A 24,385-nucleotide genomic window follows, 5' to 3' on the forward strand; every position below is an offset into this window, starting at 1 on the left:
CCATGTTTGAACCAAGGCTGTAATGAAATCAGGAGCTGAGTGACCCTGGTGGAACCAAAACTGAGTGTGAGCAAGTTATTGCTGACTAAGTGCTGCCTGATAGTACTGTTGATGACTCCTTCCATCACTTTGCTGATGATTGAGAGTAGACTGATGGGGCAGTAATTGGCCAGGTTAGCTTTGTCCTATTTCTTGTGTGCAGGATATACCTGGGCAGTTGTTAGAGCTATCACCTGCACTAGCCTGAAATGATCCGGATTCGTGATATTCATGGCTGTGGTCATCTTCATAGCCAGTGGCAGTACTTTCATCACTGACTTTGAGATTTCAGGTCTACTTGCATGAGGCAATGTATTCCTGTGAGCACCTCCTTCACAAAATGGCAACATTGCACATACTGTCCTTCAGTGAGGTTGAGGCAAAAGATGTATTCCCTGAAAACTCCATATTTATCCCTTCTGTTCGATCTATTTGTTTGAGCAGCTTATCCTCCATAATATCTGCTGATTTTCCTTGTCATGTTGGAAGCAAGTGATCTGAACAGAACACTTGAAGTGAGAATCAAGGTCTTCACCCTGTGCCAGACCTTGTTCTATAGACTTCACCAACTTAAGCAACAGTACAAATCACCAAACATGCCATAGAGTCAGCAACAATCTAAAGAAATTGATCAACAACTAACCTGAAAATCGTTGAGTTCTGGTAGGGGGTCCTTCCTATTGCTAAATATGTGTTCAATTGTATTGTAAGAATAGACATATTGACCTTTGTTAAAAATTATACACACCGATTGAAGTTAAGATCTGCGGACGCTGCTTCAGGTGCTTGATAAGTTTAAAGTTTATTTATTAGTGTCATAAGTAGGCTTACATTAACACTGCAGTGAAGTTACTGTGGAAGTCCTCTAGTCACCACTTTGACGCCTGTTTGGACACACTGAGAGAATTTAGCATAGCCAATGCTCCTAATCAGCGCATCTTTCAGACTGTGGGAGGAAACCTGAGCACCCGGAGGAAACGCACGCAGACATGAGGAGAGCATGCAGACTTCGAACACACAGTGATCCAAGCTGGGAATTGAACTGGGTCCCTGACACTGTGAGGCAGCAGTGCTAACCACTATGCCACCGTGTCACCCCTGAAAGCCTGCAGTGATGGTATCACCAAAATGGTGATACCAAATGGGTTGGACTGGAAGTAAACATGAGGTGTGACCAAAATGGCACCAGTAGCACTGCAAAAACAGATGTTTTAGAGTCGAATTTTGCAGCTACAGACTTATGGATGTGTCGCTAAAACGAGACTTCATCTACCTATTCAGGTAGACATAAGGAATTTTGTCGCAAAATTTAAAATGTGAAAAAGTGATTGGAGGGGGGTGGAGGTGAGGGTTCTCCCTGTGTCTTTGCTAACATTTATCCCTCAACCAATTAAAACGACCTAAAACAGATTATCTGGTCATTCATCTAATTACGATTTGTAGGACCTTACGGTGTATATCTTGACTGCCATGTTTGCCTGCAAAACAACAGTAAATAAACCTCAAAAAGTAATTCATATAAGGTGCTTTGTTATGTCCTTTGGATGATAAATCTGCATTAACATGCACTTTTGAAAAAAAAAATCACATCAAGAATGGTATAAATAATATAGGCTGAAACCTTGGATTAATTTAAGAATCAGTTGGTTGATTTGATTGGAGGATGGTAGCACCTTTTTGGATAGTTAAGCTAAGATGGACCAAATCATTCAACTTGTCTGTATCTAGCTTGTGAACAGCATTTCTTTCTCTAAGAGCACTATCTTAGTCTCTTAACGTGACTAAACAATGTTTGGGTAGTTTGTGCTTCAAATTCAGAGTTGTGTTATAATTGCAGAAATTAATTTTACAAGCAATCTTTATCTTTAAAATGGTATTACATTGACCCAATCACCTTGTGTAAGTCAAATAGGGTACTTAAAGGTTAAAGGCCATTCTCATTATGTACCTAATTTCCTCCTTTCTATTTTAATTTTAATGGAAAAACCTCTCTGCTTTGAATTGGGATCATGCTGGGAGACTGTGATATATCACACATGCTGGGTAATGTATTTCCTGTTTGTTATTATTTCCTGGAACATGGTTTTGATCAGTTTGGGGAGGAATTTCAGGGATTTTTTTTTCCATGAGTTGCCCTACTTATATTTACATCTATTTCTCACATTTCTTTGGTGAATTGTTTTCTTTTGATGTGATAAGAAGCATTGGAGTTGACATTGCTTAGTTAGCAACATGTCTTATTGTGATAGACCCTGATGGTTCCAACTGTGCACTAAAGACAATGCTACCTGGAGAGAATTGACCATTCCAGGTACTGGCTGAGTATCTAACTCCCTCTCACAGTTCGCTCCATTATCCCACTACCTTAGCATTACATAGAATTTACACCACAGGAACATGCCATTTTGTCCGACAGATCTATTGTGTTGCAAACGTGAATCTCCTTCTCAGCTTCCTCCATCTCACCAGCACCCCATTACCAGATCCTCCTTTTTCTTCTTCCCTCATAATTATCTAGCTTCACCTTAACAGTAATCTTTACATAGGTTTGAGTATTCCCATTTAGTTTCTGCTCAGATGGAGAATGGCCATGAATTATCTTGGATAAGGGAGGCTAGTAAATTGAGAAGCTAAAAATGAAAGGAGATTATGGTTAGGCTTCCGACATTCTCTCCTAACATATTCACACTAATCAACTCCAACACTGGCCTTAAAGTAGCATCCAACTGCAATTGCTTGAAAACTGGAAGAAGAGCGGGTGGCACAGGAAATAATGGATAAATCAGCGAACACTGAAAATGAAAAATGAGCTTGATGTTTCGCCTCTTATTTTTCAGCTGTTCCCAGTAACCAGGTATGCAGACTTTTTAACCTATGAACTGCCTCCCTATAACAGGCATTTGTGATCCTGATTAATTTTATTGTGGCTCTCCTCTTTTCTTGCTGAGGTATCTCTTCCAACCCATTTCCAATAGAATTACTTCCCAGCTTTTCTGATTACTGATTGGCACGCTGTGTAATACAGACTATTTTTGTTCATTTACCAAACAGTGAACATTGAATTGTCTGGGGCTCTTGAGAAGGCTGAGTGCCTCCTGCCCCATGCCCCAGACAGAGAGGATCCCTGAACGGCTGCACTGCATTTCTCTAACCTGGCCCAAGCAGGAAGGTCAGGCGAGAAATGAGCCCGTGCCTTTTAGTTTAATAGGAGGGGAGCGGAGGGCAATCTGACTCTGCCAGCCACTTCTGTGCCGAAGGACCTGTTTCTGAGTTGTCCCCCTTCGCCATGGCCAAGGCACTGAAACCGTTAATGTAGCAACGATGATAGATAAATCTGAGAATTGCTCTCCCTGAAATCCCCCTATTGGGGGAATCTTTAAATGAACAAATGAAATGCATTTGGCTTGCTATGGGGCTGGGGCAGGGGCATTGGGGCACAGAGTGGTTGGCGTACTCTGCCTGGTTCATGCTTAACCCCTGCATCATAGGAATGCTTGCAAGAGCGAGGGTGTTGAGTTTTTAGATGAAATATGAGTTCCAGAGTTATTAAGGAAGTGAGATGGTTGGAGGGAGCTCTTTTGCGTTTAGCTTGTGTGGAGCTGTGAGTGTAGCAGCCAAGTTTGTGTGTGTGATCAGAGAGTCATAGAAGTTTACAGCATGGAAACAGGCCCTTCGGCCCAACTTGTCCATGCTGCCCTTTTTTTAAACCCCTAAACTAATCCCAATTGCCCCCATTTGGCCCATATCCCGCTATACCCATCTTATCCATGTAACTATCTAAATGCTTTTTAAAAGACAAAATTGCACCCACCTCTACTACTACCTCTGGCAGCTTGTTCCAGACACTCACCACCCTCTGTGTGAAAAAATTGCCCCTCTGGACACTTTTGTATCTCTCCCCTCTCACCTTAAACCTATGCCCTCTAGTTTTAGACTCCCCTATCTTTGGGAAAAGATATTGACTATCAAGCTGATCTGTGCCCCTCATTATTTTATAGACTTCTATAAGATCACCCCTCAGCCTCCTATGCTCCAGAGAAATAAGTCCCAGTCTATCCAGCCTCTCCTTATAACTCAAACCATCAAGTCCTGGTAGCATCCTAGTAAATCTTTTCTGCACTCTTTCTAGTTTAATAATATCCTTTCTATAATAGGGTGACCAGAATTGCACACAGTATTCCAAGTGTGGCCTTACCAATGTCTTGTACAACTTCAACAAGACATCCCAACTCCTGTATTCAATGTTCTGACTGATGAAACCAAGCATGCCGAATGCCACCTTCACCACTGTCCACCTGTGACTCCACTTTCAAGGAGCTATGAACATGTAACCCGAGATCTCTTTGTTCTGTAGCTCTCCCCAACGCCCTACCATTAACTGAGTAAGTCCTGTCCTGGTTCAATCTACCAAAATGCATCACCTTGCATTTGTCTAAATTAAACTCCATCTGCCATTCGTCAGCCCACTGGCCCAATTGATCAAGATCCCTTTGCAATTGGAGATAACTTTCTTCACTGTCCACTATGCCAAATCTTGGTGTCATCTGCAAACTTAGTAACTATATTCTCATCCAAATCATTAATATAAATGACAAATAACAGTGAGCCTAGCACTGATCCCTGAGGCGCACCGCTGGTCACAGGTCTCCAGTTTGAAAAACAACCCTCTACAACCACCTTTTGTATCAATTTAGATACCTCACCCTGGATCCCGTGAGATATAACTTTATGCAACAACCTAGATCCTGTCTCTCTCAAAATATCTTCCAACAACTTACCCACCATGTCATGTGTGACGTCCAGATTGAGCGGAACACGGACCGCGAGAGGAAGCCGAGTGGACAACACATTTCAGTCAGCTTTCAGACTAACATCCGCACTTCTTCCCTCGAATGACGTGACCCTTGATTTCAGCTTCAGATTAAATATTTTCAAAGCTTAGTTTGAGCTGCACCAGCGCAATTTATGCTTTTAGCTCACAGCGTGGTCGTCAGACCTTAACTACCGAGTACACCCAACATAATAACCGCAAGATTGCAAGTCTGATATTGCACATCGTGTTAAGTGGAAACAAAAGTTACCTTCCTCCCCCATCTACCACCCCGCCCCCTCCCCACCCGGCCGAGGCTCTGGTCCCAGCCGTTTTTCAGCTCCAAATGTCAGTATGTCTGGAAGAACCTCATTTCAACCCATCCTCATCCTGGCCCTTTGTCTCACAGGTACGTGTCTTCATTTTAACACCGACATCGGAAAGGCTGTAAATTAAGCTGACAAAAAACCATCAGAAAATATGTAAATTATATTGCAATTTAGAGCTGGGGTAATTTTCTATTGTTCCTTCTGGAGTTCCTCTGGCCGCCCTATATTCAGTAAAGACGATATTTGGAATTCAATGATAAAAGCTTATTGTCGGCCCGTTTTCTGCTAGAAATATTCCACTCGCCCTCTCCCTCTCAGAAGTAAATGTTTTTTTTGTTTTTTTGTAATAGAAGCCGGCAGCCAAGTACACCAAATGCTTGATGTGAAAAATGCGATCGCGGGAGATACCGTGACTTTTCACTGCACGTTCCCGCTGTTCAGGGATGTTAATAAGATCGCAGTGTACTGGTGGAGAGATGGCGAACGAGAATTCTTAAAATCGCAGCAAGATTCCAGGAGAAGTTTCGAGGTTGAGACCAAAGCGAGCGCCACTCTGCGCATTGTCAAGGTGCGTTTTGAAGACGCCGGAGTTTATTATTGTCGAGTGCAGGGTGAATATAATGGAAATGGAACCGGCATACAGCTGGGTGTAAGCGGTGAGTGATCCTTCACGGCGATTGTGGAAAACACAAGTTAAATTTACAATAATAGCAATCGGGGCCAGTGATGTAGGGCAGAGGAATGGCTTGAGAAAACGGCCGGATGGATACACCTAATCGACATTAATTTCTCATTTGCCACCCTTCATTATGGCACATTCACAGTGTAAGAAGTCTAACAACACCAGGTTAAAGTCCAACAGGTTTATTTGGTTGCAAAGCTTCACAATGCACAGCCGACCATTGCGTCTGCGGTGGGAAGCTGACAGAATGAGAGACACGGCCACGGCAGGTCGGAGCTTTTGTTGATGGAAGTTCAGCACAGAAAGCCGAATGCTGACTATTGCGCGAATCGGACCCCACCTCGGCATTTGTTTATTGGGTTCTGGGGATTTCCGCAAGCTCCCGCTTTAACTGCTATTTCGAAATAACATTCATTTAAAATATACATTTCACAATCTCCTCTAATTGTTACAAGATGCGAAATGTAACAAGCGTTGACAATAAGCTATCACCTCCCATCCAGTGAAATCGCTCATTTATCCTCCAGTCTTGAATGGTTTATGTTTAGAACGAAATCCACCAGTTTTAAATGCGTTTAAACCCTTTCACTGTTTGTTACCCCCTTTTCTGAAATGAAAATCTCAGAATTGGCAACACAGAAACGTAAACCTCGGCCAAAAGTGTGGGTCGAAAACTTTTAAAAATAAAATAAGAATATTAGAAATATTCAGACGGTCTGTGGTGAGAGAAACAGAATTAACGTTTAGAATGGAATATGGCTCTGCTTCGGAAGTTTACTGAGATCTCCAATGTTCTTGTCCAGGATAATTTGGAGGCATTGTCAGCGGAACTGAATAAAAACAGGTCTGAATAACATGAAAATTCTTGTCCACGTCAGGGAGAATCATTATTCACTTTAAGTAATGTCGTATAGGATTTGTCTCGCAAGGTCGGCGTTAGACACCAGTGGATATCTTCTCTCATTGGGTATCTGGAGCGAAGTGCTTATTTTTCAAAACCACTTTGCTCCAGTTATCCAAGCAGTAGATTTTTCCAAAGTCGGATCCAGTCGGATCAGAAAGTTTCTAGAGGTAGAGCGAACCGGATTGTTGTATTCGGCCGAGTTATTGATCGATTCTTGAGCATATTTTTTCTTTGTTGAATGTGTTTAAAAATGCTCTGATTAGGTTATAAAATCCGCTCGACCCAACATCGTCCATTTTACACATTAGTGCAAAATTAAATCACTATGTGTAGTCAGAGGTACATCACTGGAATAAGAGGGTTGACGTCATATCTATCGCAAGTTTTATTCCCTATTGATATCACCCGTTTAGTACCGTTGACAAATCGTTCCGAATTATTAAAACAAACTGCAACTCACCAGCTGTCCAAACCCCTGATCATTCTGTTTCAAACTCAAGGGCCACATATAAAGAATCGCAGTTAAACACCGAATTTCCACACGAGAAAAAATCCCTCCCGCATTTGAGCCCCCCTATCTAGCGTGTGTTCCTCTGGTCTAAGTGGAAACTCCCAGTAGATTAATCGAAAATCTACATAACAAACTTTTCTGTCCCTGAAAATTAATAATATTCGAATCGGAACGTTTAATTGTTAAATGTTAAGATTTATTCAGCTTCGTGTCAAATATATGTTCTTCTCAAGTTGTTAATTGTCAATTCAATGGGTTCAACCCGACCATTTACTTCGCGTTTGGCGTCCGAAACCATGACGTGCTCGAAGCAACTAATATTTGGGGAAGAAAGTAAAAGGTTTGATTCTGGGACGAGTCTTTCTTTAATCGTTCTTTGAACCAGGACCCTACTTGGAATTTAATTTGTGGCACTGTAATTTATTACCTTGGCTAACAACAATAATTTCTCACTCTCAATAGAAATTGGGACGTTGGTTGTAGTTTAAAAATACTGTCATGGCCGAAAGTTCGACTGCCCTTCCACACGCCTGTCATTGTAAATGCAAAGAATGTACCGACTTTTATCCAGTCCTTTTCTTCAGCATTCCCGTTTTTGCTAAAAACTAGGAACAGGAGGAGGCAATTGGTCCCTCGAACCTGCCCCCCTCTTTAACACGATCATAGCTGACCTCTTCCCCGCCTCAACTCCACCTTCTCGCCGGTTCAATATAGCCCTTCAAACCCTTACTAATTAAAAGTCCGTCCATCTCTTCCTTAAATTTACTCAATGCCCCCGCATTCACCATGCTCTGGGGTAGTGAATTCCACAAATTCACCACCCTTTGAGAAACAATGTCTCCTGGCAAGAATTTATGGCAAGGTTTAAAATAGGTAAGGTGGCGCAATGGTTAGCAAAGCTGCCTCAGAGCACCAGGGATCCGGGTTCCATGCCAGCCTCAGGTCACTGTCTGTGGAGTTTGCATGTTCTCTCCATGTCTGCGTGGGTTTCCTCTGGGTGATTTGGTTTCCTCCCTCACTCCAAAGATGTGTGGGTTAGGTTGATTGGCCATGCTAAATTGTCCCTGAGTGTCTGGGGTATGTGGGGTTAAGGGATAGGACCTGGGTGAGATTGTCAATGGTGCAGGCTTGATGGGCCAAATGGCCTCTTTCTGCACTGCAGGGAGTCTACAATTCAATTCTATGATAATTGATAGTCTTAGCTTCAACCCAACAATTTAGACTTCAGGACCAAGCTATTGTTTAATCAATGCTCCATTTTGCTGAAAATAAATTATTTACAACATAGAGTTTCCATAGGGGAAAATAATAGGAGAATAGGTTGTTTGGACATCCAGTCCACTACGGCCAACTGCCACATTCCTCAGGTTTTCCTATGACGCTCTGCACCTTTGTTCTGCCATTTACACATTCTGGTCTCTTAATGGATGCTCCTAACACCATTCTCAGGCTTACTGCTCATTTACAACATTGTAAGTTTCTCCCTTTGATCCTTTATTATCCCTAACTCCTGTTGTCCACCAGAGTTGGACCGCTTTTTCTATGGATTTTTGTGCCTTAAAGGAATTTATAGTTGTTGCAACCCATGTCTTAACCCTGAAATACAAGACATTGCTTGCCCACTGTCATAACTTTAAATGTAGTTTTCCAAGTTATCCAGAACTACACAGGCAGCTTAAGAACATAAGAAGAAATAGGAGCAGGAGTAGGCCATCTAGCCCCTCGAGCCTGCAATAAGATCATGGCTGATCTGAAGTGGATCAGTTCCACTTACCCGCCTGATCCCCATAACCCCTAATAAGAACATAAGAAATGTTCTTATTTCTTGTTCACAACAGAAGGTGTTGTGAGGCAGCATGGTGGCACAATGCTGCCTCACAACACCAGGGACCTGGATTCAATCCCAGCCCTGCTTGATTGTCTTTGTGGACTTTGCATGTTCTCTCTGTGTCCACATGGGTTTCCTACAGGGTGTTCTGGTTTCCTCCAACATTCCCATATTACAATGTTGCGCAGGTTAGGTTGATTAGCCATGCTAAATTTCCCCTCAATGTCCCAGGATGTATAAATTAAGGGGATTAATGGGGTAAATACGTGGGGTTAGGGAGATAGGGCTTGGGTAAAATACTCTGTTGGAGAGTCAGTACAGACTCGATGGGCCAAAGGGCCTCTTTCTGCACTGTAGGTGTTCCATGATACATAGTTTATGTTAAGATTAAAGACCCTAGATTCAGACTTAACTTTCAAATTCTCCTAAGGCCCCTTTGCTAAAAGCTTGTTAATTATCTCTTTCTTATTGCCCAATACTGTATAGAATCATAGAATCCTACAGTGCAGAAGGAGACCATTCAGCCCATTGAGTCTGCACTGACCACAATCCCACCCAGGCCCCATCACTATAACCCAATGCATTTACCCTAGCTAGTCCCCCTGACACTAAGGGGCAATTTAGCATGGCCAATCCACCTAACCCGCACATCTTGGACTGTGGGAGGAAACCGGAACACCCAGAGGAAACCCACGTAGACACGGGGAGAATGTACAAACTACACACAGACAGTGACCAAGCCGGGAATCGAACCTGGGTGCCTGGCACTGTGAGGCAGCAGTGCTAACCACCAGTGCCACTGTGCCGCCCATATCTAAAATAGCCTGCTCCCTGGTTGAATGCACACCATTCTGATTTATAAAACTATTTTCTACACATTCCATGATCTTTCTTTTCCACACCATTACTACAATTTAGCTTGCCTCGCCCATATAAAGATTAAAGCTCCCCCCCACTCCGATCACTGTATTATCTTTGTTACATGCACCTCTAATTTGATGGTTTATACACTGTGCCATACACCACAACTAAATGTAGGTGGCCTATAAACAACTCACAACAATATTTTATGCCCCTTGTTGTATCTTAGCTCCTGTTCTTCCTTCAGATACTCTGCCCGTGGTGACCATGGACTTTCATTGGTTTGGTCTATGATTCTGCTTGGCAAAGTTTTGCAATGGTTTCTTTCAGCAGTATGACTAACTGGGAAACTCTCCCAGTCTTACTGTCTACTTTCAGGCATATCAGAAGAATTTACAGGCTGATAATCAACCTGTTTGATGAGCATTTCATGTTTTTAGCTCAGAAAAATCAAGAGGTAGAATCAGTTTGGGCGGAGCTAAGATCCACTTTCTCCACTGACTTCACTTTGTCCTTTATTATCAGGGTCACCCTTCCTCTTTTTCCAGTTTGCCTATCTCTTCTAAAAATGAAGCATCGTGACTATTTAGTTGCCAACATTGGTCACGTTACAACCACATATTTGTAATAGCTGCTCAATCTAACCTATGAATTTGTTTTTTCTGTCCTTTGTCTTAAATCTTTCTGATTCAATCAAAAATCTTTATTCCTTGGTTCTAGACTAATTTATTATTTCATATTTTTGTTTTAGTTGTTATTTAATGGGCATGGCTCAGTAGCAGCACTCTTGGTTTTGAATCCAGATGGTCCAGAATCCAGACTGTCCACTTGGGTGAAAATATAATATTTCAGGGAAGAAGAGCAGGCATGTTGTCCCAGTGTCCTGGTCAACTATACACCTCAACCAAAGTCATTTAAAAAATGATCTTATTGTTTATGGGAACTTTCTGTGGTCAGCCAGGTTGCTGTAAAGTATGTTGGCTGCAAAGTGCTTTGGAGCATTGTGAAAGAGGTTAAGTAAATGGAAGTTCAACTTTGACGGTGATGTGCATTTCATCTGACAAAGGGATACAGTCAGATGCAAATGTGTTAGTGCATTAGCTCCTGACAATATGTAACATTGCAGCATTTTTTTGTGATTCTTTTAAAAAAAATTCTGCAGAATGTAAAACTTACCATTTAGGCACCTGGTGTTAGCTTTGCCTACCTCCATCTGAGGGGGATGCACCTCCCAGATCAAATGCAGGATAGCCAAATGCAGTCTCACTTAGGCAGTGGAAGTTAAAATTCTGTCTTTTGACCTGATACAAGGTTATTTATCACCAGTTTGTGAAAGCGTTTATATCAAAATGAACTTAAATGTTTGTGTTTTAATTATGTTTGCATGTCCCTGGACAAAAAGTGATATGAAGCAGAAAGATAAAATAAATATGAAAAGGGAATAGCTCAGAAAAACAACCCGAGTTCCATTTTAAAAACTCAAATATTTGCTAAAGCACATTGGCGGGAATGAAAATTACTTTGGTCTTTGTGTTGCAAATAAACAGAGTCATAAAGATTCCCTGTCATTGGTAAATTCTCGGGAAATTGGAAGTGATATATTTAGAATTTTACGAGAAACTTTTACCAAGAAACATATTTCCCCTCAAAGGGATTTTAGTTTTAAAGGTAGAGTTTCCCTAACAGAGGTTGTCCATTTAAGACAAAGATGAGAAGGCATTTCTCTATTAAGAGAGTTGTCAATTGTTAGAATTTCCACACGAGAGAGCCATGGAAGCTGAGTCATTTGCTGACATTTTACCACCCTGCCTGCCACAGGAATCGGAGCGGGCAAAGGGCGGAACATGGAAAGTTGACCTCAGGTGGGATTTTACGGTTTCGGGACAAGCGAGGCCTTAAAATCCCACCCATTGAATATATTCAAGGCTGAGGCAGACAAATTCATGAACTACAGGGAAGTCAAGGATTATAGGGAACAGGCTCGAGAGTGGAATTGAAATCCAGTTAACATAGTTCTATTAATGGCAGAGCAAGCAGGAGAGACCAACCTGTCTCCTGCTCCTATTTCTTATGGCCACTGATTCCATATTATTGGATAGTGTGTAAATGACTTAATTGAAATGGCTCCAAATTAATGCAATTACAATGTTGCTATACAGAGCAGCAAGCTATTTCTTCCTCCATAGCCTTGTAACAGCTAAATCTATCTTTGAAGAAGCAAGCATCATCAATTTTTAAGGAAGGGTGGATGCACACATGAAGAAGAAAATGGAGGGATGTAAGGCAGGTTGGAAGTATGGTACATATGCGTCAGCATAGACTCGCTTGGGTGAATAACCTGTTTCTGTGTTGTAGCTTCTAATACTGGGTCTTCTATTGGGATGTTACTTGCGGCAACATGCACCACGTTTTGAAATTGGGTTACTATTCTTGTTGAAACAATATTTCGGAAATATCTCAGCTAATTTAAGTTTAGAACAACAGAATGGAATCATAGAGTCATTATGACACAAAAGGATACCATTCAATCCTTCATGTCTGTGCCAGCTCTCTACAAAAGCAACTTCCACTCCCCTGCCCTTTCCCTGTAGCTCTGTATTCATTTTTTACAAGTTAAATGTCACTTTGTACACAAGTAGTTTACTTCATTTAGCATTATGATTCAACTATCCCCCTTACTAGTTGAACAGCAATCCTGCTTAAATATCCAATTTAATGGACAATGATTTTCATGAAACATTATAATTAAGCCCAATTATATCCTGGATGCATGTTTTCAGTGGAAATTTCCACAGACGTTTGTTGAGTCGCAATTTGAAGCATGACTTGATTTAATTTTCACTACCTATTTCTGCTGAGCCAAACTGCAATCATGTAAAATGACACTGGTTAATCCAGGCTCATAATCATCTCCACATCATAATCCAGGGCAGGTCAGAGGTTGGACCAACAAACAGCATATTCACCCAGTGATTATTTGGATAATCTACATTTTTGTATGCAGCGTTATTGCACGACAATGTATTATGAACACATCAAGTTTCTCCTTTTTTTGCTTGCAGCAGATTATACTTGGCTGCCAGTGTCTCAAAATGGATACAAAGTAATTAACAACTAGGAAGCAGTTTCTTTAAACTAATTAATATTCATAGGTAAAGTAGATCCTTAATATTGTTAAATGATGCCCAAAGCAATGTATTAGGAAATCGTACCCACTTGGAAATTGAGAAATGTGTTTGTTTCTTTTATAGTTCCTCCAGATCCTCTGAAGATTTCGCCAAAGCTTTTTGCGAATGGCTCTCTAACATGTTTGTGTGAAACGTCTGAGTTCTATCCTGATAGTTACACCATTGTTTGGCGTAAAGATGGTAAAGAAGTTACGGCTGGAGTTGAGAAATCCATGAAGAAGAATGCTAAGGGACTGTATGAAGTTACCAGTTATTTGAAAGAGCCACAGGCAGGTCCAACTGGGACTGTTTATATCTGTGAGGTATCTCACTCGACCCTTAAAGCTCCAACTTCAGTCAACTACACTGTTCAATTCGCAGGTAGGAAAAAACCTATTTAGTTGTGAATTGTTGTATATTGTGGTTTCACTGCAATTGATGGGAAATATTTTCACTCTAATAATGCCAGAAAGGAAATAAGTGCAGTGCTGGGGATTTTTCAGAAATTGTGAACTCAGCAGAGCTGGTTAATGATGGTGAAGTGAACTAGCTGCAGCTACAGACCTCGCTGATTTCATTTTACCCAACTTTTGAAGCTTTCCTTTCCAGGGTGCATTGAGTCGTGCTGACTTAAACCTTACTTAATTGCATGTCCTTCATGTATAATCAGGACACACACACACAGACACACATAATTGATTTTAGATTTAATTAGTTAAATGAATTTATTTTCTCCAGCCTCTGTGGTGGTGTTACATTCTACAAGTATGTTAAGAGCAAGAAGATAAGATGTGAAGGAGTAGGACCTATCAAATGTGACGGTGGGAAAGTCTGTGTAGAAATAGCAGAGGTACTCAATGAATAATTTACTTCAGTGTTCACAGTGGAAAAAGGATCTTGGTAGTTTCAGTGCAGACTTGCAGTGGACTGAGAAGATTGAGCATGTGGACATTAGGAAAGAGGATGTGTTGGAGCTTTTGAAAAGCATCAAGTTAGATAAATCGCCGGGACTGGATGGGATGTACCCCAGGTTACTGTGAGAGGTGAGGGAAGAGATTGCTGAGCCTCTGATGATGATCTCTGTGTCATCAATGGAGACGGGAGAGGTTCTGGAGGATTGCGGATGTGGTTCCGTTATTCAAGAAAGGGAGAAGAGATAGCCTGGGAAATTATAGATCGGTGAGTCTAACCTCAGTGGTTGGTAAGTTGATGGAGAAGATCCTGAGAGGCAGGATTTATGAACATCTGGAGAGGAATAGTATGATCAGAAATAGCCAGCACAGCTTTGTCCAAGGCAGATCATGCCTTACGAGCCTAATTGAATTTTTTGAAGATGTAACTAGACACATAGGCGAGGGAAGAGCGGTAGATGTAGTTTATATGGATTTCAGCAAGGCGTTTGATAAGGTGCCCCATGCAAGGCTCATTGAGAAAGTGAAGGGGCATGGGATACAAGGGGACATTGCTTCGTGGATTCTGAACTGGCTTGCCCACAGAAGGCAAAGAGTGGTTGTAGATGGGTCTTTTTCAGCATGGAGGTCGGTCACCAGTGGAGTGCCCCAGGGATCTGTTCTGGGACCCTTGCTCTTTGTGATTTTTATAAATGACCTGGATGAGGAAGTGGAAGGATGGGTTGGCAAGTTTGCTGATGACACAAAGGTTGGGGGTGTTGTGGATAGTGTAGAGGGATGTCAGCAGTTGCAATGAGACATAGATAAGATGCAAGACTGGGCAGAGAAGTGGCAGATGGACTTCAACCCAGATAAGTGTGTGGTGGTTCATTTTGGCAGGTTGAATAGGATGAAAGAATATAATATTAAGGGTAAGACGCTTGGCAGTGTGGAAGATCAGAAGGATCTTGGGGTCTGGGTTCATAGGACGCTCAAAACAGCATCGCAGGTAGAGGCTGTGGTTAAGAAGGCATATGAAATACTGGCCTTCATCAATAGAGGAATTGAGTTTAGAAATCGGGAGATAGTGCTGCAGCTGTATAGGACCCTGGTCAGACCCCACCTGGAGTACCATGCCCAGTTCTGGTCGCCTCATTACAGAAAGGATGTGGAAGCCATAGAAAGGATGTAGAGGAGATTTACAAGGATGTTGCCTGGATTAGGTGGCATGCCTTATGAGGATAGGTTGAGAGAGCTAGGTCTTTTCTCCTTGGAGAGGTGAAGGATGAGAGGTGACCTGATAGAGGTGTATAAGATGTTGAGGGGTATTGATAGAGTGAATTCTCAGAGGCTTTTACCCAGGGCTGAAATGGTTGCCACAAGAGGTCACAGGTTTAGGGTGCTGGGGAGTAGATACAGAGGAGATGTTAGGGGTAAGTTTTTCACTCAGAGGGTGGTGGGTGCGTGGAATCGGCTGCCAGTAGTGGTGGTGGAGGCGGATTCGATAGGGTCTTTTAAGAGACTTTTGGATAAGTTCATGGAAGTTAGTAAGATAGAGGGTTATAGGTAAGCCTAGTAGGTAGGGACATGTTCGGCGGAACTTGTGGCCGAAGGGCCTGTTTGTGCTGTAGCTTTTCTATGTTCTATATTACATCTCTGGGTCGTTAGGCCATCATTGGGTTACTTCTCCAATTATGAAGGCTTAAATCATCTAGTGAGAGTAACTCAGAAACACAGTTGTCTCACTATGCCATCAGTTGTTTCCAAGTCACTTGTTAGAGAGGTTAATGGATGATGGTCCTTTATGAGTTTTAGTGTGAATGCAGAACTCTGCCTTCCACACATCACAGTTACATGAGCGAGTTAGCAGTGATACTTTGCTGACAGTGGCTTCAGGACAAAGGGAACTTAGAGAAGATAACCTAAGATTTAGAAAATAGAATGAATTCTCATTGGCAGTAGCCTTCTGTTTCTCCTACCTTTCCTGTTCCTCAGTCCAACGCCGGCATCTCCACATCCTGTTCTGAAGGCACAGACACCTGCCATATCAGTATGTCATTCACATCTAAGTTCAGACACTGTCACCTATTATTTAACCCACAGGAGCCAAACAACTTAATCTGTCTTCTCAGGTAGTTGGAAAAGATTCCATGATACTTTTGAAAAAAGAGCAAGGTAGATTTTCCAGTGTCCTCACTGTCATTTATCTCAACTAACATTACCAAAACTGATGAATCAGTTATTTATTCCATCATTGTTTGTGGGACCTCTCTGTACACAAATTGACTACATGTTTCCAACATTATACAGTGACCACGCATCAAAATGTACTTAACTGACTGTAAAGCACTTTGGGATTGACTGAGCTTATGATGGGTGCTTACATAAATGCAACCTCATTCATTAAGCAGGATAGGCAGAAAAAGTGGATGCTGATAATCTTAATTATCCATGTACTTTCTAGATAAAGAGCTAAGGATTCAACATTTGAGTCGTTCAAGCAACAAATGCATTTTAAAGAATTTACTCTGTTCAGCACTTCTAGTGAAACTGTAGTTGTGTTCTTTACCATCATATTTACAAAGTGTTCCCAAATGTTTATGAAGTTGTTGCTAAATTATAGTAGATGCATTTTCCCCTGTGTATCAGACTTTTATTGCTGCTTTATCTTGGTCATATTTAATTTCTGATTTATGTTTGGGGGAGTTTTATTTTGATCTGAACCAAAGCAAGTGCTGTGCAGAAGAACATTTTCTTTGTTTGATTTTCAAGTCCAATTAAGAACACAAAAACACATAAAATAGGGGCAAGAGTAGACATTACAAGCTGTTGAGCCTGTGTTCCTATTCAAAATGATCAAGACTGATCTTGGACTTCAACTTTACCCACTTAAGATATAGAGTAAGTGCTCTTAAATCCATCTTTAGAAAAGCCCCACCATCAACTGTAATGATCCCATTTTTTCACTCCTTTTGGATAGTTTAAATGAAAAAATCCTATTATTGCTAATCTGAACTGAATCATGGACAGTTTTGGCCCACATCAAGCAGGAATGAGACAGAAATTCACACACTCATTAATCGTAAGGCTCATGAGTTGTAATTTTATGGGTTTGACAATCATGATTCAGACTGTTTATGACTCAGGAGCAGAAAGTGGAATATTATGTATTTATATTTGTGCAGGAAGCTTAAATTCATATTATTATCTGTCCTGTACTGTCATTCTTCTGAAAAATGAAAGATTAGTTTTTGTTCTGTATGTATCTTGCAGGCATTGATTCCAGCTGGCTTTTTCCTTGGTGGGTCTACCTCTGTGGAGCCATAGCTTTACTGCTTCTGATTATTGCAGTGGTGCTTTGTTGTAAATTATGTTGTTGCAAAAAACGTAAAGGTAAGGGAACAATCTTATTCCATTAATGGTTGGACTTCTAGATTTAATATTCATCAATTGTAAAAATACAGAAATGATAATAAATTGAAAGGACATGTGAATTAACCTTATTAAGCTGCAATAACAAAACGTTAGGATGAAAAATACTAATTCACTTCTTATATAGTATTTTATGCAATTTATTTGTGAGCTCAGCAAGGTGAAATATGGTAATTTTTAGTTTGGAACACTTCCCTTCTATGCACTAAGAACTTCCAGATTAGGTACAGCACATTTAAAGTCAGAGCAAAGTTCCTCCTACGCTCCACAGAAATATGGTACAATTCAGGGCATTGGATTTTCAATCTCCCTTGAGGAACAAGATTGGGTGTGGATGCACTTTGAAAATTGTACTCCTAGCTGGCATCTTTAAGATCCTCCCAAGTTTGTTCCAGTATTCAAAGTGAGAGTGAGGGCGGGAGAAACCGGCAGTCTGCAGGGCAGCAATTAAGATAACAGGGAATAGGAGAAGGAGTAAACCTTACACCCCTTTGAGTCTGCACCATCATTTAATATGATCGTGCCTGATCTTGGGCTTCAACTTTACTTTGTTGCCTGCTCCATATATCCCTTGATCCACTTAGAGACCAAAAATCTGCCTATCCCAGCATTAAAGGTATTCAATGGTGGAGCAGCCTCAATCCTCTGGATTACAGAATTCCAAAGATTCATAACCCTTTGTGTGAATTAATTTCTCCTCCCTCTTATCCCGAGATTGTGTCCCAGTGTTTTACATTCCCCAACCAGTAGAAACAATCTCGAAGCATCTACCCTAACAAGCCCCTTCAGCTTTTGTATATTTCAATGTGTCATCTCTTACTCTTCCATACTTCAGAGAAGATAGGCCTAAATCACCCAACCCCTTAGTATAATCCTTCATTTTCAGGGACCAATTTAGTGAACATTCGCTGTAGCGTCTTCAATTCTTCCTAAAATGGAGATCAAAACTGCTGACTACCCTTGATAAGCCTTGCCTCTCCAAGTGGCGATTAATTCTGTCCTTTGGTTTTTTTTCAATTATTTCCCTGCCACTGATTTTAGAGACACTGCCCTGTGATTACCTGTTTTTTTCCCCCTATTTCGTTTCTTGAATAATGCTACCCCACGGGCTGTCCTCCTGTACTATGGCATCTCTCCTGCGGCCAGAGAGGATCTGAAAATTCGCCATGGAGCCTGTGCAATCGCCTCCCTTGCCTCACAAGTAGCCTAGCATACATCTCATCTGGGCCTGGGGATTTATCCATTTTAAGTCCGCTACCACCTCCTCCCTCTCATTGCTAATCTGTTCAATTATATCACAGTCCCCTTCCCTGCTTTCTAAACGTACAATGTCCTTCTCCATACTGAACACCGATGCAAAATACTAATTTAGTACCTCACCTACATCTTTTGGGTCCATACACATATTACCACTTTGGGCCCTACATTTTCCCTGGTTACCCTCTTGCTCTTAATATACTTATAAAACACTTTGGAATTTTTGTTTAATTTGTCCTTTATTTTGTTAGAGTTGCACCTATCCAGGTAAGGGGAGACTATTCTATCAGACTCCTGACTTGTGCCATGTAGATTATGGACAGACTTTGTGGAGTCAAGAGGTGAATTATTCACTGCAGGATCTGTTGATTGTGCAATTACTTAGCTCTATCTATCACTTGCTGTTTATGCTGTTTGGCACGGATGTAGTCCTGTATTGTAGCACGGATGTAGTCCTGTGTTGTAGCTTCACCACATTGGAAGGTTATTTTAAGGTATGCCTGGTGTTGCTCCTGGCATGTCCCCCTGCACTCTTCATTGAACCAAGGTTGATCCCCTGGCTTGGTGGTAATGGTAGAATTGGGGATATGCCGGGCAATGAAGTCACTGATTGTGTTTGAGTACAATTCTGCTGCTGCTGATGGCCCATGGTTGCCTGGTCTTGAGATGCTAGATCCGTTCAAAATTTATCCCATTTAGCATGGTGGTAGAGCCACACAATACAAGGAGGTTATCCTTAATGTGAAGATTCAACTATGTCTCCAAAAGAACAATACAGCTGGTCATCCCTACTGCTCCTTTAAGTCCGCTACCACCTCCTCCCTCTCATTGCTAATCTGTGGCAGGTAGGTTGGTGAGGATGAGGTTAAGTACATTTTTCCTTCTTAGTTCACTCTCCACCTGCTACAGACTCAGTCTAATAGCTGTGTCCTTTAGGACTCAACCAGCCTGATAAGTAGCAGTGCTACCAAGTCATTCTTGGTGTTTGATATTAAAGTCCCCCACGAAGAGTACCGTCTGAACCCTTTCCACCTTCTGTGCTTCCTCCAAGTTGTATTTAACATGGAGAAGTATGGATTTATCAGCTGAAGGGATGCGGTATGTGATAATCGGCAGTAGGTTTCCTTGTCCAGGTTTTTCCTGATGCTATGAGTCTTCATAGACTTCAAGATGTGCTTGCTAACTTCCTGCATTCCTTTGACGAGCACAGCCAAGTCTCTCAAAAAAATACTTACACGTTTTTTACCTTTCAGAAGGTATCCTGCTTTTCTGTTCTTACGACCAAACTTCTCCACATATACTCCATCTGCCATCTTTTGCCCACTTACTCTATATCTTTGCAGCCTCCATTGATTACCTTTCCACCCTGCTTCAAATGATTAGCAAATTTAGATACATTACTCTGTGTCTTCATCTAAGAGATTTTAAAGGCATCTAGAGGTATGGGGAGAGTGCTGGGTGTATGGTGTTGTGATAGAGGATCAGCCATGATCATGTTGAATGGTGGAGCGGGCTGAATGGCCTACTCCTGCTCCTGCTTTCTATGTTTGCTATGACCAATCTTAAAGTCCTATCTCTAAATGCAGTCTTCTCTTTTTTCTAGTCTGCAACACCTCTCCACCTTGTGTCATCTCTCTTTATCTTAAAAATATCACAATGGTCATTTATCTATTGAATTTTCCACTCTTATTTTAACAAGGTTCCAAATAAGTCATCATACACATTGTACCACCTCCTATAATCCCACTTTATTGAAACAAAGACTCATGACAGCCACTAATTGCAAAACCCCCTATATCTGTCAGTCCCCACTTCCTCTAAAAATCTGTAGGTAACTGGAAGCCAAGCTTGTCATTTGCTGATTACTACTTCCTGAATTACACATTTTTCCCTTCTGCTCTCTTCAAACTCAGCCCTGGTCTGTAATTTAGTTTCCTCAATTTGTAAAGAAGTCTGTCTAGTCTCAGAATATAGTTATGAATTATATTTTATATTTTTCCATATTTGAAACAAAAATTGCTTTGTGAGCATTTGTCTAAAGTGAGCAAAAATGGAAAACAGATCCCAAGGTTGTCCATCACTGCAGCTGTAAATTCATTTCTGTCAGCATCTGGTCACATCACAAATATCAGATGTTCCACATGTCTTTGGCCAATAGCCTCAAAAGTCTCAATTTTATTCAGAAGAGCTGATTCCGTGTTTAAGTATGATTTTTGCATTTTTTTCTTTTGATTCTGTTACAACTTCCAGGACTTCATTTTGGAGTTATGGTTGTTGCTAATGAAGCAATTATGGTATGTTCTCAGTGAATAGGATTAATGTTCTGTTACATTTTGGCAATGTATTGTTAAAGTCTTAAACTAAGTGCTACTGGATTAAGTTGAAGGGGGAGGGAGAAATTTCTGTATGTTTTCTCCCATGTGTAGCTGTAGCATGCATTGCATTACCATGGAAATGCTGGTTAAAAAGGCGTTTGCAAAGTTTTGCCAGGGTTGCCACTACTCTTCTGCTGAAGTTACAGTGGGTGAGTGAGAGAACATTTTGTTACTTTCATGCTTTTCAAACTGGGAGGTCATTCTCCTTGGTCTTCTTGATGAGATTAGCTGGCAAGTTCTCAATGAACTAGCACAGGAAGACCACATGTAGATAGTCATCATGATGTCCCTGGTGTTGATTTTCCTCATGGGGATCAAGTGACTGCACTGGGCATAGATGATCCAGCTACCTGCTTTGAAAGTGGACCAGGAGGTTGACCCAAAGTGCAATTGTGTCCATGCATCACAGCATATGGAACACGAGTCATCAACCTTCCCACTGAGGTATGTTCACCATCTGACATCTCAGGAGGCCATCAAATAGATAATCAAATTAGACATCACATGTCAAACCTATCCTATCACACAAAAGTAGCAGTTCTAGTGGTGAACCTCAGGGGAGTTAACTCCATTATCCTTGATTCAAATTTATGGAAATTTTATTGCTTTAAAATACATTAGAAGCAAAAAGTACAAACTTTTAAATAATAGGTTATTTTAAATACACAAAACATTACTTTTCTAAAATTTTTCCATGGGATGTAACCATCACTGGCAAGATCAGTATTTCTTGTTCATCTGCTGTTGAGAAGTGGTTGTGGGTTGCCTTCTTGTACCACTGCAGTCCATCTGTTGTAGGTACACCCACATTGCTGTTAAGAAAAGAATTCCAGGATTTTGACCCAGTGACAGCAATGTAGTTACACGTCAGGATGGTGTGTAGCTTGGAGGAGAACTCCCTGTTGGTGATATTCATGCCCTTGTCCTTAGAAATTGTAGAAGTTGCAAGTTTGGAAGGTGCTTGCTGTCGAGCTTCTGCAGTGCATCTTCTAAATGGTACACACTGCTGTCAGTGTGTGTCAGTACAGGAGGGGGTTACTGTTTAAGGTGTTGGATGGCAACCGATCAAGTGGAATTATTTGTCCTGGATGATAAGCTTCACACTCCTGTCTTGAGCCTTGTAAATGCTGAACAGGCTTTGAGGAGATAGGAGGTGAGTTACTTGTCACAGATTTCCTCACCTCTGGTCTGCTACTTGCAGTGACAGTATTTATAGTGCTGGTCCAGTTCAGTTTCTCATCAATCGTAACCCCCAGGATGGTGGGGCATCCAGAAATGTTAATGCTGAAATGTTGAATGTCAAAGGGACATGGTTATATTCTTTCTTGTAATGGTCATTGTCTGGCATCAATGTTACTTGCCACTTATTTGCCCAAGTCTGAATGTAAAATAAAAATGCCCCTCCCTTTTATAGCCTAAGTATTGATATCTGGTTTGTAGACTAAGGTACTCATTGGCCAGATTTTCTGATTTACAATATACTGTATCAGACTATTGTGGTTTTATGGCATTTCTCCTGCAACATTATTTCAATTTCATATTCTGCATCAAATAGGCTTCATTGTAATGGGTGATTCCCTAATGTATAGCTTTATAACAATCCAGTTTTCACATGTTGTACCATGATTATGTAGAAAGAGACTTGAGCCTCAAGCAACATCACTAAAAGAGATAAACTGATCATTATCTCATTGCTGCTCAGGGGGCAATGCTGTTGGCAAATTGACTGTTTCTTATGATACAATTCACAATATATTTGTGTGGAATGCTTTGGGATGTTATGAAAAGTATTACATAAACATGATGACTTCTTCTGAAACAATGGATTAACTCAATAATTTAACAAGTGGAAACTTCCTGGTCAATGTTGTTCAGATAATAAAGTTGCTGACTCATCAGCGGTGTCCAGCATTTTCTGTCTCTTAGTTTCCATGTTGTTTTTCTCACAGCTCGTGAAGGCAACATTCAAATGAGGCGTTGTGTTCGCTGCTCTGAGCCAGTAACGAAAAATCCTAAATGCGATGAACAAGGAGTAAACAAAGACAATACTCAGACACCACAGAGGAACATGAGCAAAGTCGAAAAAGCTAATGAAACCCCACCGAAGCGCAAGAAACACCATAAATGAGATCGGTACCCCACATGTGCCTGATGGTGGGAAAACAAATCTGAAGAGTATTTTGTAACAATCATAGGTTGTCTATAAAGAATACCATCATTACATACTTCATAAGTGAGTCAACCAGAGAATTCCAACAAGACTTAGCATCATAAAATTATTGCATTTAACTGTATTTGTTAACTCACTAAATCATTATTTCTGTGAATTAATATTTCTGAATCAATAATATGCTTATCTGAGTGCTTTTGACAGTTCTGGCAGGGTCATTGGAAGGATGTTCATATTTCACTGAGGATTGTTGTGAGTGAATTAATTTCTGAAGGATTCTCATAGTAGGAAAATGTGATATGCACAAATTTAACTCAATTCCAGTCCTCCAGCCACTCTGTGGAATTTTTGCATCTGTTCACTTATAGTTTATAAAATAAATTGCCCCATTCATATACCTACGGAATTTGAGTTCACCATTGACAGCCAGTTTATATATATATAAAACATTTTATTCTCCATTTGTACCCTTTCATGGAATTCAAGGCCATATTTGCACCTCATTGGGGTAATTTGGATTTTGTGTGCTAGTATAAAATGGCTGATAGGGAGTCGGCACCTTATTTTACATCTCCTCCAATTTATGTTTACCCCTCCCCCCTCCACCCCCTCCCCACTATACAGAATTTTGGTGTCCACTTCCATCTAATATATTAAATTGTATTGACTCCTTACTTAAGTGCTGTTTCAGGTACTGTACATTTCATAACATTTCAGGGCTCTCGTCACATACACTATGTAACATTTTTATTTACTTTTTACAGTTAGTGGACTGAATTTGCATTCCCATTCATACTATGCATACAGAATAATAATACTCATTCAAATCCAGTGTCCATAGTTCTGTATCATTTATTGCTAGTTTGCAGGACACCCATTTATATCTAATTTCCATTATAATTATCAATACTTCACCATATTATACATTTAATTACATTCTAAATTTACAATATACAAGTGCTTATATTGTTATGCAAATCAAGTTATGAAAGTATACTAACTTAAAAGTATTGGCAGTTGAGGGAGAGCTAAGTAAATTTTAAAATAGCAAGAGGCCTAGTTGGTGTAAATAGAGGCAACATATTTACTTTAGCATAGGGATCAAAAGCCACCTTCTGGCTAAGATCAAG

The 24,385-nt window shown here is 40.8% G+C and overlaps 1 protein-coding gene across 1 annotated transcript; it reads left to right on the forward strand.

The window, feature by feature from the left end:
* Window positions 1-5,084: 5,084 nt before the first annotated feature.
* On the forward strand, window positions 5,085-23,350 carry LOC144492739 (tyrosine-protein phosphatase non-receptor type substrate 1-like). The gene is made up of 5 exons (XM_078211117.1): window positions 5,085-5,258; window positions 5,529-5,834; window positions 13,216-13,512; window positions 17,295-17,414; window positions 23,035-23,350. Exons 1-5 carry the CDS (start codon window positions 5,204-5,206, stop codon window positions 23,211-23,213), a joined length of 957 nt encoding a protein of 318 aa, XP_078067243.1. The 5' UTR covers window positions 5,085-5,203; the 3' UTR covers window positions 23,214-23,350.
* Window positions 23,351-24,385: the final 1,035 nt, after the last annotated feature.

This window comes from Mustelus asterias, chromosome 4 (genome assembly GCF_964213995.1).
Source record: "Mustelus asterias chromosome 4, sMusAst1.hap1.1, whole genome shotgun sequence".
Taxonomy (NCBI): domain Eukaryota; kingdom Metazoa; phylum Chordata; class Chondrichthyes; order Carcharhiniformes; family Triakidae; genus Mustelus; species Mustelus asterias.

Coding starts and splice junctions, on each gene's coding strand:
- LOC144492739 (XM_078211117.1), top strand. CDS start 5,204: ATGTCTGGAAGAACCTCATTTCAACCCATCCTCATCCTGGCCCTTTGT. Junction 13,513..17,294: donor CTACACTGTTCAATTCGCAG/GTAGGAAAAAAC, acceptor TGTATCTTGCAG/GCATTGATTCCAGCTGGCTT. Junction 17,415..23,034: donor TTGTTGCAAAAAACGTAAAG/GTAAGGGAACAA, acceptor TTTTTCTCACAG/CTCGTGAAGGCAACATTCAA.